At 40.1% G+C, this 13,246-nt stretch overlaps 1 protein-coding gene across 1 annotated transcript in view; it reads right to left on the bottom strand.

Annotated features, from left to right (window-relative positions):
* Window positions 1–13,246, bottom strand: part of RTEL1 (regulator of telomere elongation helicase 1) — a 97,917-nt gene that overhangs the window by 49,102 nt on the left and 35,569 nt on the right. The window contains 4 exon segments of the mRNA XM_020981603.2: window positions 1,429–1,510; window positions 1,796–1,870; window positions 11,082–11,137; window positions 12,276–12,373. Coding sequence (XP_020837262.1) covers window positions 1,429–1,510; window positions 1,796–1,870; window positions 11,082–11,137; window positions 12,276–12,373 — 311 coding nt within the window.

The raw sequence follows: 13,246 nt of genomic DNA, 5'->3' as shown, positions 1-13,246 counted from the left end.
TGCTCAGTTGGACTAGTTGACAAAGACAGAATATATTCTCAAGAGAGGACAGGTTCAAGGCAAGTTAAAGGAGAAAAGAACATAGAAATCTAGCAACCAAAAAATACAGATGTGGTAAGGCATAGATTTCTAAACCTGAAAACATGTCCCATGAGGGAAAGAAAAAAATTGCTGGGCCACTTTCTTTCTGAGAAAGAACAGATGCCACAGCTTTGGAAGGCCCACGTCATTTCACTGTCTCCCCTCTCTCCCACTCCTTGCCCTAGGCTGTCTCTCCTTGGATAAGCTTATATTGGCAGCTGCTTATAGAGACCAAAGGAATGAAATCACTTCCTATAAGTAAGGGAGTGGTTAATCCTAGAGAGTCTTACTGAAAAAGGAAAAGATTTCAAAGGCTGGATTTCAATGGAAATCATTTGAAACAAAGCTTATTAAACAAGCACAAAAGATAGCTGACCCAGCGATTCTGCAGTCTCAAAGCACTAGTCACCTTTCTTTCCAGTCATGCATACTGGACCCTTCCACATTACACATGGACCTTTCCTTACCTAGGTGCTACACCGGCTTCCAGCTCGATCTTGGATGCAGTGGCTCTTATAAGATGTGTCCTAGGGACAGCTGTCCTGCTTGCCCCTTAGTTAAACCACACACTTGATTTTCCAGGTCTGCTCCAGGCAGCTTTCCCCATTCTCAACTATCTAAATTGCTTGTTGGACTAGGCCAGAAATGACCTGATCTACTGTGAAAACATGAGCAAAGCTTGGAACTTGAAGATATTAGACAGAAAAAATGGTGAAGAGGAATAGTGAAGCCAGAGAGAGACAACAGGGCTGGCCTAAGAGGCCAGACTAAGATTAGAAATCTTCAGTCTATAAAATCAAAGGCTAAGAGGAAATATGAGCTAAGGAGTATAGAGCAGTGAGAAAATCACTGGGCAGGGCGTCAGGAGACCTCAGTTTTGGTCCTGCTCTGTCACTAAATAGCTGTGTAACCCTGAGCAAATCATTTAATTTTGCCTGAGCTCAGTTTTCTTATCTATAAAACATGGTGGTTAGATAAGACCAGCTCTAAAATGTATGAAAACCTTTAAATTTCACGGAATGAAAATGATCAATTTTAACAACACTATTGAGCATAGGAATAAATGGAGTCTTCCTAACCCTTCTTCCAGGTCCAAGATTTTCCCAACTTTTATGACAATGGGGGAATGCAACCTGGGATTAAACATTTGCCACAGGCAATTCACCAGGAATCAATAGCAACAATTTACATTTAAATAGTACTTTAACAAAGCACTTTCCTCAAAACAACCTAAGTAAGTAATACATGCATATAAGTAAGAATTGACTAGGAAGAAACCTAAGGAATTACGGACATAAAAGCAGCAGGATGGCAAACCAAGTAGAAATCTCAGAAACCCCTCAGCACCTTGTTTTTTGGCCACAGGAACACTCCAAGCATCAGTCCTCTGGGTCTTTTTTCTGTTACTGGTGTCCAAGTGGATGTGGACCTATTAAATAAACACAAGATTGTTCCACAGGTTGCTATAAAAATGGTCAACAATGAATTTTTGCTATTATTTCTACTAGCAATCCAGGGCATCCAAAGGACTACTTCTACCTATGATACGGACTCTTCCTACTGCGTCTTTAGGATGTATGTCAAAAGGACATTTTTGCATGGCCAGCTGTTATAACATTCCCAAATACCCAAAGGCCCCCTGGAAATGATAAGCCAGAATTCACAAAACCTCAGTATCCCCAGTAAGCAGATGCTCAGAGTAAAGATCCCTTACCTTATAATATTTTGAAACTGTATGCCCCACCATGGGATTGGTTGTACCTTCTGGGGGGTTAACACTGAAAACAATCTGTAAGAGAGAGACCAAGGGAAGACAAACTATAAAAATGACAAAAATCCAGAAACAAGCATGGAAGCAATTAAATAATCAATTTTCTGCATCTGCCTCTCCTTCCCTGCCCCAAGAATCTTTCTTCCTCTTATGGAATCTTTAAATAATATCGTTTCTCTACAGAACCCTAAATAAATGCCACTTCCTTGATCTGTGATTCAGGCCAGAGAAGAGGAATGTTCTGGTCCTGGCACAGATCACAGCATGGCAGAAAATAAGGCTGAGAGAAGTCTGGGACCCATTCAGTAAATAGTCTCTCAATAACCAGAATGAATACTGGGTTGCGTTGGTAACATGCAAACAAACAGTACTAAACAATATTATCTCAGTTATGGCTGCCAAATACTGGACCTTCAAAGAGAAACCAAATTACAAAATACTCCCTTTGTCCTATGAAGCCTTTCAAAAAAAACCCCAAAAACAAAAAACCTCTGACTGCCTGGAAGAGACCTGCTGGTCAAAAATGGATCCTGGGATCCACAGTGGGCTTCTTGGGCTCAGTACTGCGGAAATACAAAAGATCTAAGAGTTGGAAAGGACCTCAGATATTACCTAATCTACCTTGTAACATTACAACCCAGCTGACAAGTAGTTGTCCACCTTTACTCGTAGAGCTCTAGAAAAGGGACTGCTCTTCCTCCTTCACAAGCAGCCCATTCCATTTCTGCATGCCTTTCTTAGAGCCTTTCCTGTTGACAAGCCTAAACGACCCTGCTGCAGCTTCTGCCCCTTGCTCCTGGCTCTCCCATATAGGGTCAAGCAGAATCAATCTAATCCCCCTTTCATGGGATAACCTTTCAAACAGCTGAAGACAGTGATCGGATCCCATCTTTCCCTCTCCCAAAGTCCTTTCCAGGCTCCTGAAATCTATCCTCATATGGAGGGTACCCAGCTTGTCATTATCATTGTCCTCTTCTGCACATATTCCAACTTGCCTATGTCTTTCCTAAAATGTGGCACCCAGAACGGGATGCTACACTGCAGGTGGGGTCTGACTTGAGCAGAACACATCAGAAATATCACTTCCCATATTCTGGGGCATTATATATTTCTGACTATAGCTATAAGCTAGAGTTGGCTTTTTTTGGGTTTCCCTAAAGAAGAACTATGTTTTTGACACCTAAGATATAATTAGAAAAGCAAAATATATACATATGAAAGATCTGAATAATAATAAGGGGCAGTAAATTATTTAATGCCAAAATGAATGATGCAAACAATAAGTAACACAGGAAATCAGAAAAAAGGGGAAAGCTAGTACATGAAACAATTTGAGAAGATCTCATGAAGAAGTGAAAATTACACTGACTTCTCCAAATGACTGGTAGAATTTGGAATAAGTGAAAGGGAAATGGAGAGGGCACAGCATAAACAAAGGTTTAGAGTCAAAACCCAAGGTGATTTATACAAAGTAGAATGAGGAGATCAACCTGACTAGAGCACAAGACTCATATAGAGGGACTGCTGGAAGAGAATATGGACAGGTGGAATGGGGGTCTAATTGTGGATGGCCTACCGTTGAAGTTAAATCTTATCATGCAGGCAACAGTGCAGGCCAGGGGGCGTTTCTCAGCAGGAGATGAAACGATGTTGAAATTATGAAAATGGCATTTTAGGGAAATAAACAGTTAGTTGTTGATATATCCAGGCATGAAGCTTCAGTGGGAGTAGAAAGGAAGGGGCATATATGAGAGACACTTTGAAAGAAGAACTGACAAAAACTGGCAACAAACAACACAAGAAAGGGAAAAATTAAAAATGAATCCAAAGATTTGAACCCAAGTGACTAGAAGAATAGTAAATGCTACTAATGAAAACAGGAAATTAGGAAGAGAAATCAGTGTGAGAAAACCCCAGATCAGATAGTACCGTATTTGATTGTTGGGTAGGTACAAATTCCAAGATCTCTCTCTCTCTCTACCAGGTTTATACTCAAACTTTCTGTAAATCTCACTCCCCTCTCCCCTACCCCAACGAAGAGAAAAACCACTTAACATCATCTCAGCCACCCCAATGGTGACGGTAGATGGAGTTCCAATAAATTTTAAATATTTCATCTTATTTTTAAATTTATATTTCCTTCAGGAGATAGTATGCAGCCCAACTTGTCTTATTATGACTAATAAAGGGAACAGCAATGAACAAAAAAAAAAATCCATCATGTGAAAGTAGCAAATCTGCAGATGCCCAAGCCTTTTCAAAATGAAGCTAGACAACTGGAAATTTCATTCAACATTCGATAAGCATTTTCTGAACACCGATCAAATGCTATTTATTCCTTCTTTCCCAAGTTCAGATTTATGCAGTGCTTCAGGATTTACAAAGTAGTCTCTGTATATTATCTCATTTGAACCCAGCAGCTATGTTGTAAGGTAGTAGAAATATTATCATCCCCATTTTACAAAAGGGGAAACAGAGACTCTGAAAAGTTAAGTAAATAGATGATTATACTTCTTCTGAAAGGCTGTCTAGTTTGAGTATCTAAAGCATGCCCAGTTATGTACCACTGGCTTGTCATCATCTGACTGTTGGATAGTTAAAGGCAGGAGTCCAAGGAAATGCAAAATAAATGAGGCAAACTCATCAATACACTTGGGATTACAGATGATGTTAAAGGAATTACTTCCCAAACTTGAGGCAATTCTATGTCATATTTGCTAAGATAGGGAACATGGTGCAGTGCAAAGAGTGATGTCAGAGTACGGTTCAAATTTTCAATCTGCCATGACTACAGGCTCTTGGGCAAATCATTTGACCTGCCTAAGCCTCATTTTTGTCTGTAAAGAAGGGAGTTAGTTGGATTACATGATCTCTGAGGTCCCTTCCCAGCTCTAAATCTATGATTCTAAATCACTTCCTCTCTCTGGACCTCAGTTGTTTTTGTTTTGAAAATCTGTAAGAGCAGAGGGTTAGAAGAGATGGCTTCTTTCGACTTCACATGCACAATTCCTGTGAAGTCCCAGGGAATCACTTATCGAGAATGAACATCCCATCCCTGCTCTTAAGTTGTGGCTAAAGAGAAACACTAGTTTCCCTGGATAGGACTGCCTCAGACTGTAGGGGAATAAGCCGCACAGGCCAACATCACAGCAAGGCAAGGGTCTTTCTTGTAGCTTTTGTCTGTTCTCTGGACAGTGACTCCAGCAGGACTTGTGAGACCTATTCATACTCACACATGAAAAAGAGGAGAATAATTACTACCTCTATGCTTCCAAAGAGTTGTTTTCTTTTTGCCCATTATCCCTCTGGTCAAAAATGCAAGAACCCTTAGAAGCACTCAGAAGAGGAAAAAGGGGAAGCCTTGTAAGGAATCTAGAAACACTAGGAAAGCAAAATCATATTTCATTCAAGTAGATTTTTTTCCCCTCCCTTTCTCATGAAATGGTACAGAAACTAAGAAATCCAGAGTAAGTTAGGTGAGAATGACAAGGGACCTTTTGCAGCAATGACCCTTTCAAAATTTGTAGTGGAAAAACTGAAGCATACATCAAGAGTACTAGTGCTGCTGTCTGTTTCCAGGAATCACTAACAGTGAAAACACCAAATGAGGACAAATCTAATCACACTGCCTTGGTACTTGGAGTGAAATATCTAACATACATATATGGTCCTTCTAAATTCTGTCACACTGACCTACAACAAAACAAAGAAGCTACTGATACCTACAAAAGGTACTGATTAAGATGCTGAAACCTTTACAAAAGTAATGACAGTCTAGTGGCCACTCCCTTGATGAGTACTAGAGAGGGCAGGATAGAACACAGTCCTTGCCAACAGAAAGAAAGATAAGGAGTGGGAAGGGGAAACTCAGAGCAAAGTATAGTCACAATCTTAATCAAAGCATAGTCACTTGATCTCAATCTTTTGGTCACTGCCAGAAACGCTGGAAAATGACATAAAAATGCAGGATATGCCAAGAAATTAAGCAACTCTATATACTCCAGATCCAGAACAAAGTCCAGGCCAATTCTTCTCCCACCAGTTCATTTCATAGTATTTGAACCTGTTTTTTTGGCTTAATTTCCCTATTCTGTAATTAGCACCTCTTTTAGAATTCAAGATGAAACATGCTACTTACCTCCTAATAGAGAGGTGATAGACTCGGGGTGCAGAATGAAACAAATTTTTTTGGATATGAACCAATACAATAATTTGCTTAATTTATGCATATTTTCCTCAAGGGTTTTGTTTTTCTTTCTTTTTCAACTAGGAGGAAGGGTGTGGGAAAAAATATTTTTAAGTGAAAAGAACTACATTTTTAAAACTAGCACCTCTTTTATAGATCATTTGTGTGATAGTAATGAAAGAAAGAGCTGTTCCCCTTAATTTTTTTCCAGTGGTCCACAATTTTATATGCACATAGGGTTTTTTCCATTCCACAGATCCTTCATAGATCCCATCCTCTAAAGCCTAGCTCAGGTTCCAGCTTCTCCTTGAAGTTTTCCTGAACAACATCAGTTATCTGTATTTGTGGCACTTACCACCTATCCCACCCATTCTGCTATCTCCTAGGCTTGTTTTAGATTACTGTCTAATTGTTTTATGGCTGTCTCTAACCAGATTGTAAAAGCTTCCAGGGCAAAAACCATGTTTCCTACTACTCTAGTCCCTAATGAGTAGACATGGTTGCAGATTACATAATAGATGTCTTAGCATAACAGATAAACAGGTGATTCAGTAAGCCCAATAAATGCTTACTGAATTGTACATACATGACTTGGGGCTTTCTTAAGAAAGCCCTGCTGGGCTAAGCAATGTTCCTTTCCATTCCATTCAATGATGTGGGTGTAAAGGAAAAAACAACAGGATTTTAAGTTCCTTACAAAAATACAGCACAATTACAAGGAGCCAGGTTATTTTGCCAGTGTATCAGAAAAGCTAAAAATGTTTATATAACTACTCAGCTCAGGTTACCTACACTCTTTCTAACAGCATTTATTAAGTATCTACTTGTGGTAGATTTTCAGAGATGACACACAGTATTTCATCCAACTCAGAAAAAACTGAAGTAAACTAAATTGATTTCATAAACTTACATAGAACACCTAAAGAAGTCCTCAAACAATAATGATAGCAGCTCTGAACAATATGCAGAAGTAGGAAGGGCCACTACATGTAAATGCTTTGTTAAAAAGATCACTATAGGGGGCGGAGCCAAGATGGCTGAGTGAAAGCAGTGATTTGCTTGAGCTGTCCCCCAAACCCCTCCAAATACCTATAAAAAATGGCTCTAAACAAATTCTAAAGCAACAGAACCCACAAAAAGGCAGAGCAAAGCAAATTTCCAGCCCAAGACAACCTGGATGGTTGATCAGAAAGGTATATCGTGCTGGGCGGTGAGAGGAGCGCAGTGTGGCACAGGAGCGCAGGCCACAATGAACCTTGAGCAGGCCTCAGAGGACTGAATCTCGGGCAGCTGTGGCGGCTTCCAGACCTCTCAACCCACAAATACCAAAGAAAACTTAGAAGGTCAGTGGGAAAAGTCTGTTTCTGCAGTGCTGAGAGAGGAACTAGGTGAGAGACAGCTCCAGAGCGCAGAGCGTAGAGCGTGGGTGCCAGGGTGGTGGCTGCGTCCTGACCTTCCGGCCCACAGACTGAGGGGGAATTGAGTGGCTGATCAGAGAGGGATTTCAGGCATCTATTTGCCAGTGCTGAGGCAGGAATCTCTTCCTTTGCCCATGCTTGGATCTGGGTCACAGTTCTGGGTGGCAGTCCTAGGGCAAGGAGGAGTGCTGGCATGGTGCAGCTTGTAGTGGCAGTGGAGAGAAAACCTTCACAGTTCCAGGACAGAAAGGAGTGCTTGTGGTCACTAACAGGCCAGAGCACAGGCCAGGAAAGGAGTAAACACCTCACCCCTTATTATACCACCTTGCAAGAATTGAAAATTTACAGGTCCCTACAAGTATCTCTGAAAACAGCTGTATAAACCCCCAAAGCTTGGGACAGTACATTCTCCACATTGGAAGCAGACTCTTACCTTAACAAAGAGTTTAAAACTCAAGTAATTGGCCAAGATCATGAGCAAAAAGCACAAAAAGAGTCAGACTATATTATCTTACTTTGGTGACAAAGAAGATCAAAACATGCAACCAGAAGAAGACAACAAAGTCAAAGCTCCTACATCCAAAGCCTCCAAGAAAAATATGAATCAGAATCAGTCCCAGGCCTTGGAAGAGCTCAAAAGGGATTTTGAGAAGCAAGTAAGGGAAGTAGAGGAAAAACTGGGAAGAGAAATGAGAGTGATGCAAGAAAATCATGAAAAACAAGTCAACAGCTTGCTAAAGGACACCCAAAAAAATACTGAAGAAAATAACACCTTAAAAAATAGCCTAAGCCAAATGGCAAAAGAGGTCCAAAAAGCCAATGAGGAGAAGAATGCCCTAAAAAGAAAAACTGGCCAAATGGAAAGGGAAAGCCAAAAGACTACTGAAGAAAATACTTCCTTAAAAATTAGAATGGAGCAATTAGAAGCTAGTGACTTTATGAGAAATCAAGACACTGTAAAACAAATCCAAAAGAATGAAAAATTAGAAAACAATGTGAAATATCTCACTGGAAAAACAAGTGAGCTGGAAAATAGATCCAGGAGAGATAATTTAAAAATTATTGAACTATCTGAAAGCCATGATCAAAAAAAGAGCCTAGACATCACCTTTCAAGAAATTATCAAGGAAAACTGCCCTGATATTTTAGAACCAGAGGGCAAAATAGAAATTGAAAGAATCCACAGATCTCCTCCTGAAAGAGATCCCCACAGGCAAACTCCTAGGAATATTGTAGCCAAATTCCAGAATTCCCAGGTCAAGGAGAAAATATTACAAGCTGCCAGAAAGAAACAATTCAAATACTGTGGAAACACAACCAGGATAACACAAGATTTAGCAGCTTCTACATTAAAGGACCGCAGGACATGGAACATAATACTCCAGAGGGCAAAGGACATAGGATTACAACCAAGAATCACCTACCCAGCAAAACTGAGTATAATCCTTCAGGGGAAAAAATGGTCATTCAGTGAAATAGAGGACTTCTTGATGAAAAGACCAGAGCTGAATAGAAAATCTGACTTTCAAACACGACTCAAATGCAACAGGAAGAGGAGAAAGAAGTTAAAATGGAGCCTTCCCTTTGTATAAATTGTTATAGAGTGAAATAAGAAGAATGAAGAGAACACATGCAGTGGCTGCAACAGTGTGAATGAATGGATCACAAATAGGAAGCTAAAAGCGTAAGTAATGGAAAAACCAGAGAAGGTCCTGGAGAAAAAAGTAACAAAACACTCGCTAATCAACAAGCATTTATTAAGTGACTACTGTGTACCAGTGCTAGGTAGTGGCGATACCAAGACCAAGAAAGAAACCATCCCTGCTCTCAAACAGTTTATACGCTACTGGGAATGAACATAATTCCTCCCTTTAGGTAGAAAGGTGGGGGACTACTAGGGCAGAATAGTGTATACCTTGTCAGATCTGGTCTTATATTGTTTATTTTTGTTTAATTGTTTTTATTTGTCTCAAAGGAGGGATCACAGTCTGGAGACTGAAGTGGAAAATTACTGTGATGTGAAGACGGAAGGCATCAATAAAAATGTTTTTAAAAAAAACAACGATATAACAGAAGGATTCCAAAAAAAAAAAAAAGAGGCTATGTAATAAATACTTGTGAAATGAATACACATTCCACTTGTTGAACACTGATAGTGGAAAGCCCTGAACAAACCAGAATGTCTGATGTATTCAAAGACCATCTGTTTCAAATATGTGATTCAACACAAAATAATATATGGAATAGAGATGGGAAAAACTCTTTTGATGAACCCAGACATCTGGCATATCCTTTCCCTTTCTCTCCTTCTCTCCCTTTTTTTTTCCTTTTTTTTTTTTCAAATAAAAATTGTATTTCACAAGAAGTCCCAGCTCCATCTGGTGGTGATGAGAAAGGAGCACACCACAGTTTAATGTACCTTTAGTTCAGAATTAATGGTGTAATAATGAGGACAAGAAACTAAAGCGCAGAATTGAAAGTGCTTTCAAATGCTGGAGCTTCTAAGGAGACTATAGGAAAATCATGGCAAACAAACAAGGAATTGTTGAATGAGCATAAGTTTGTTTAAGTGTCACCTGGATAGGACCACAGAATATGAGACTCCCAAAGAGTTTTATTTTTTCTAGAACTATCTGGACATAGCTGGACCTGTTCTTGTTTTTCGTTTTGTTGTTTGTTTGTTTTTGCTAGGCAATGGGGTTAAGTGACTTGCCCAGGGTCACACAGCTAGTAAGTGTCAGGTGTCTGAGGCCAAATTTGAACTCAGGTCCTCTTGACTCCAGGGCCAGTGTTCTATCCACTGAATCACCTAGCTGCCCCAGCTGGACCTGTTCTTAATGAGAATCTATTTGCTTGTCTCCTTCAGAAAATGTTGATGGTCATTCCCAAAATTTAACAGAAAAACAACCAACTTCATAGGGCACTGGGCAATGCAGTAGAAATGGCAGCAGTAATAATAACAATAACATAAAATAGCTAGCATTTATATAATATCTTAAAGGTTTGCTAAGTGCTTTACATAACTATTGGCCTTGGAGCCAGGAAAACCTGGGGTCAAATCCTGTTGCAGACATTTACTAGATCTGTGACTCTGGACAAGTGACTTAACCTCTCCAGACATCACTTGTCTCCTGTGTAAAATGAGAGGGCTCAGGGCAGCTAGGCGGTGCAGTGGATAGAGCACTGGCCCTGAAGTCAGGAGGACCTGAGTTCAAATCCGGCCTCAGACCAAACACTTGACACTTACTCGCTGAGTGACCCTGGGCGAGTCACTTAACCCCAACTGCCTAAAACAAAAAGGTAAAAATAAATAAATAAATAAAATAAAACGAGAGGGCTGGAATGGATGGTCCCTTCCAGATTAAAACTATGATCTATGACCAGAATCCTATGTACAACAGGATTTCAAGACCATGCCTCAACTTGATGCCTTTGATTTCCATCCAACAGCTTCTGTTAAGTCTTTTCTGAATGCACATCAATCCAACGATGCTTTTAGATAGAACCTTTTCTAGTTCTTGAGGAGAGAAAGCTGCCTTACTGTCTCTCTGCCATGTTTCTTATTATGCTTATGGGCAGAGCAAGACAAAAGATGAGGGCTGATTTTTTTTTCCCCATCATTTACCTGAATGATGTCCACCAGCTTTTGTAAGCCTGCTGTGCTGCTAAATACCCCAGTACCTATGGACAAGGGCAAAAATGTAGTAAGTTTATCTCATATGAGTACAAATAGACATCTAGAACAAAATCATGCAACACTGACACCCTGTCTCTCTGAATGGTCTCCTGGTCAAGAACTGTCTAAAAAGCAGAGTACAACTAGACCTGCAGAGATCAAAAGAGCAACTTTAAATGCCTACACTGGTCCACACACCCATAACACCTCAACTAGACTGCAGACAATATCTTTACCTTTGGTTTACTCCTTGGTAGTCAGTACTATCAGTTTAGGAACACTTAAGTTTTCTTTTCTTTTCTTTTTTTAGGCAATTGGGGTTAAGTGACTTGCCTAGGGTCACACAGCTAGTAAGTGTCAAGTGTTTGGTTTGAGGCCAGATTTGAACTCAGGTCCTCCTGACTTCAGGGCTGGTGATCTATGCACTGCACCATCTAGCTACCCCCTACTTAAGGTTTCTTGTCAAGTTAAATGCTCAATGCAGAATTTGTTAATGAAAGAGAATCTCAACTGCTTTCCCCAGAGGAACAAACATGTGAATTTATAGAGGAGGATAATTTTATCTCCTTTGGATTAAAAAAGGGATGTGGGGTTGATCAGGGGAATAATCATGCCACTTATCCCTATAAAGCACATAATTCTAGGCAGGAATTCTGCTGAGAATTTACTATAAAAATTGCTAATAAAAATTCAGGTTTTGCAAATCCAGTGTAACTCACATGGTGAATAATGCTAATTCCTCAATGTCAAAATCACAAGGGATAAAATACTTGATCTCTGTAAACAAAAGAGCTTACCCTAAGTTTTATTTCAAGGCAATTACAATTCAGTTTGAAAATGATTCTTGGTGATCTGCAAAGCTAGGGGGCCTGCAGTAAATAGTCACCAAAGCACTGGCAGTGAATGTCCTGCTGGTCCTACTACATCACTGCAAAATTCCTTAAGTTACACTGGCCAGGGTGATGGCTCAAATACCAAGAATCAATCCACTTAAAAAGCCCCTGTCTCTTTATCTTCCTTTCTCCTCATATACAATGGGTACCCCACTTGTTGGGAAGGGGAGAAAAACCTGTTAAAACCAATCATGTAACAGAATGAGACAAATTTGGAGCTAAAAAGTTGCATGCTGAGACAATGACTTACGTCCTGCCATGAACTGTATGATCTGCTCCAGTGACTCCAGGAGGGAAGACTTGGTTTGAAAGGTTATGTGGGCTTCAGCAAACAGATCAAAGATATAGCTGCCAAGTAAGAGGAACAAAGTTTTAGATGTGACAAAAGAACACTGTTCAAACTTGCGAAGAAAGATCCAGATGCTCACATTACCCAGAAAAAGATGTGAATTGGTATTAGGCACCACGGATATACCAAAGCTTTTTACCTATGGCTCCTTCACTTGCCTTATCTTAGAGATGGTAACTTCAGCTGTGACTGATCCTTTCCTGCTGGCTCCTTTTTCCAAGCTTACCCCACCCACAAATGATGCCGGCTAAGTCTCTAAGTCCTGATAAGACTCCACAAAGGCTCTCCACCCACCAATGTTTATTTGTTCAACAGAAGACAATGCAGTACAGCCTGGCCAAATAGCATCTCACATATTTACCACCTATGAACCTGGGCAAATTCCTTTACCTCTCTAGACTTCAATGACATCATCTGTAAAATGAGAATGTAGGACTTGCCCTCTGAGGCCCTCCAGTCTGAATGCTGTAAGACCTTATCTAAGCAATGAGTTCCCTGATCTACTGCCCTGATGGTCACACACAAAAAAATTCCTAGACTTTTTTGTACTACTATCTACAATTGTATTTTATTCAATATCATTAAATACAGCATGGAAAGTTAAATAAGCTTATGTCCAACATGCTCTATTTATACTGGATATAATGGAGAAACACTGCAGTGTTTCTGAGTGGTTCTTCAAATTTCCTGAGCTTTCTCCTTTACTATTGCAGACCAGCATGCTGAAATTAAGCACCAGCAAAGAAGTTAAACTTTCTTGGTGGACGATAAGATAGTTTCCTCTACAAGGTCCTACTCCAATGCCTCACAGTATTGAGGATGGGTGTCTCTGGGTGTCCAAAGGCTAAGCAACAGCACAGTACAAGTGCTAC

Source organism: Phascolarctos cinereus, unplaced genomic scaffold, assembly GCF_003287225.1.
Source record: "Phascolarctos cinereus isolate Bilbo 61053 unplaced genomic scaffold, phaCin_HiC Scaffold_2;HRSCAF=192, whole genome shotgun sequence".
Lineage (NCBI taxonomy): Eukaryota > Metazoa > Chordata > Mammalia > Diprotodontia > Phascolarctidae > Phascolarctos > Phascolarctos cinereus.
The sequence above is the reverse complement of the archived record's forward strand: the minus strand, read 5'-3'. Positions and strand labels throughout refer to the sequence as shown.